Source organism: Palaemon carinicauda, chromosome 7 (assembly GCF_036898095.1).
Source record: "Palaemon carinicauda isolate YSFRI2023 chromosome 7, ASM3689809v2, whole genome shotgun sequence".
Classification (NCBI taxonomy): Eukaryota; Metazoa; Arthropoda; class Malacostraca; order Decapoda; family Palaemonidae; genus Palaemon; species Palaemon carinicauda.
The window spans coordinates 135,661,366-135,663,865 of NC_090731.1; the positions used below are offsets into that span (position 1 = coordinate 135,661,366).

The window sequence follows — 2,500 nt, forward strand, 5'->3', positions numbered from 1 at the left end:
CCCATTAAGTTTTGGAGATAATCCGGATCAGGATTCGTATTCTACAGTAGATCTGGATTTGAATTTTTCACTAGTTTAAAGATAACGTCAAAACCACTCGACGGATTTTGATGAAATTTTCCCCATATGTAGATTTTAGGTCATGGACGATCCCAGTAATTTTCGTAGATGCTCCGGATATGAATCCGGAACTGGATTCTAGATTTTGATTCGCATTTTTCGGCAATTCAAAGATAATGTCAAAACAAATTGATGGATTTTGACAACATTTTCACCACAGATAGGTCATAAGCCATGGATGACCTCTATAACCTTTGGCGGAGGTCAGAAATCTCTGATTGCTCTTTTTAGGATTTGAATACGTGTTGTACATTGTTCCTAGAATTTTGTTAAACACCAACTTGCTTATATAGGCAGTTAATCTTTTTACTCTCGACTCTAGCTTGGTATACCTGACAATCTTATTATATTTCTGGACAGTCCTATTATTTGTGTAAAATATGTTTTAAAGTTTCAGTCAAGCATGATTATAGACGAAGTATAGTCCGAAAAATTAAAAGAATGAATAAAAAAAAAATAACTGAAATAATTTCAAAATGGTTAGTCTCTATCGTTTAAAAAAAAAACTCCGAACCAAGAAGTGGAGAGTCCAACAGGAAACTGTTTTTTTTTTTTTTTTTTTTTTTTTTTTTTTTTTTTAATGTCAGTGTGTGCGTGCTAATAAAAAATGCAAGAATGTAAAAACTACGTATAGTTAAATGCATAAAAATAGAGAGTCATTATTCTTAAGGTTTTTCCTGCTTAGCTGTGCGAAGGACATTTGCCTTCCCTCAGTCAGTATATAAAGAGATCCTTGAGTCCTTCTCACCACAGTTGGCTCTGAGCAACCCACCATGATGTCTAAGGTAAGGAAACACACATTTTCTATATCTTTTCTACATTTGCGTTAAGTGCATTAAGTTTATTAATACTTTTCTCCAAATAATGCGATATAATATTACAAAGATTTGTTAAAAAATTAAATTTATCAAAACCCAACATTGATTTATATAGACGAAACAATGTTCAACTAGATCTTCAACAAAGAATATAAATGTAATTCACCATTTTTTCATTGTTTGAATATTTGTAAAATATATTGTATAATGTGGAGGTTGTTAAATATATTTACTGTAGTCACATTTTGAGCACCATTTTAAGTTTTATCTGGATCGCAGAATTGCAATTAGTAATACATATTCTTATTGGATCTTTGATTTTGTACATTGTGTATTCTGTGATCTTCTTTTTGGAGTTTATTTTCTATTCAAAATGAATCCAAAAATAAGTATCAGATTGCTCAAAATAGTTCAGATGCTTATTTAAATGGTGTTTTCTTTTTAGATAAATGCCTCATTGTTAGAAACTGAAAATATGGACCATTTATATTATCATACTTTATTTCATCTTTACTATACTTGCCTTTTTACTTGTAATTATAATGTCATTTCTCATTATTTCTTGCAGATGATTCTTGCCACCTTTGCTGTGGTCCTTCTTGGGATGGTTGTAGCTGATCCGGAACCAGGTCACTTTGGAGGTGGACTCCACCGTGGTTTTGGTGGCCATTTCGGTGGATTTGGTGGCCATTTCGGTGGACGTGGATTTGGACATGGATTTGGTGGTGGGTATGGAGGATACCGTGGAAAAAGGAGCCCTGTAGCTGAACCTGAAGCCAACCCTGAGGCTCTTGCCGACCCAGAACCTGAAGCAGATCCTGGTCACTTTGGAGGAGTCCAACGTGGATTCTCTGGATTTGGTGGCCATCATGGAGGTAGCTTTGGTAGATTTGGAGGTTTCGGTGGACACAGGGGCTTTGGAGGTCATTTTGGAGGAGGCAGATTTTATGGTTAAGAGAAAAGAGATGAAGGTTTTCTAGTTTTCTTCCTGAAAGTAAATAAATGAGAGTATTCTCAAAATATGTATTTCTCTTTTATTGACCACACTTATCAATATGAATCATGTGTTCATGATAAATCTTACTGTATAATTATTAAAAAATAATAATAATGAATTTTCGTACTATAGTCTCACAAATTTCTTTGCATTACGAAATCAAACCTCACAATAATGAAAGTAGGGATACTAATTGGCATATTCATATATTGGGAAACCTGTCATTATTAAGTTATCAAGAAGTTGAAAGTTACCACATATTGTTGATGTCTTGAAGTAACTACCTAAAGTTCACAGAAATTATTGATATAGTGATCCCAACTCGCCAACCACGATCCACAGTAAAGACTTTTGAAAAACTGTAGATAAAACAAAAATCAAATAACAAACAAAGATGAATCAAGAATCAGGTGAAACTATGCATTCATGAACGCACACACACACACACACACACACACACACACACAAAAAGACCCTCGCTAATGATAAATGTAGATTGAAAGGATTCTTAGTGCCAGTTATATTGTTCATTTCCAATACAATTTTGTAAGCTGATTAAAGTATA

At 33.6% G+C, this 2,500-nt stretch overlaps 1 protein-coding gene across 1 annotated transcript in view; it reads left to right on the top strand.

Moving 5' to 3' along the window:
• The window catches only part of LOC137644549 (uncharacterized), an 8,918-nt gene extending 6,957 nt beyond the window's left edge, over positions 1-1,961 (top strand). The window contains exons 2-3 of the mRNA XM_068377511.1: positions 874-905; positions 1,507-1,961. Coding sequence (XP_068233612.1) covers positions 874-905; positions 1,507-1,893 — 419 coding nt within the window. The 3' untranslated portion in view covers positions 1,894-1,961. The remainder of the gene's footprint in view (positions 1-873; positions 906-1,506) is intronic.
• The last annotated feature ends 539 nt before the right edge of the window (positions 1,962-2,500 follow it).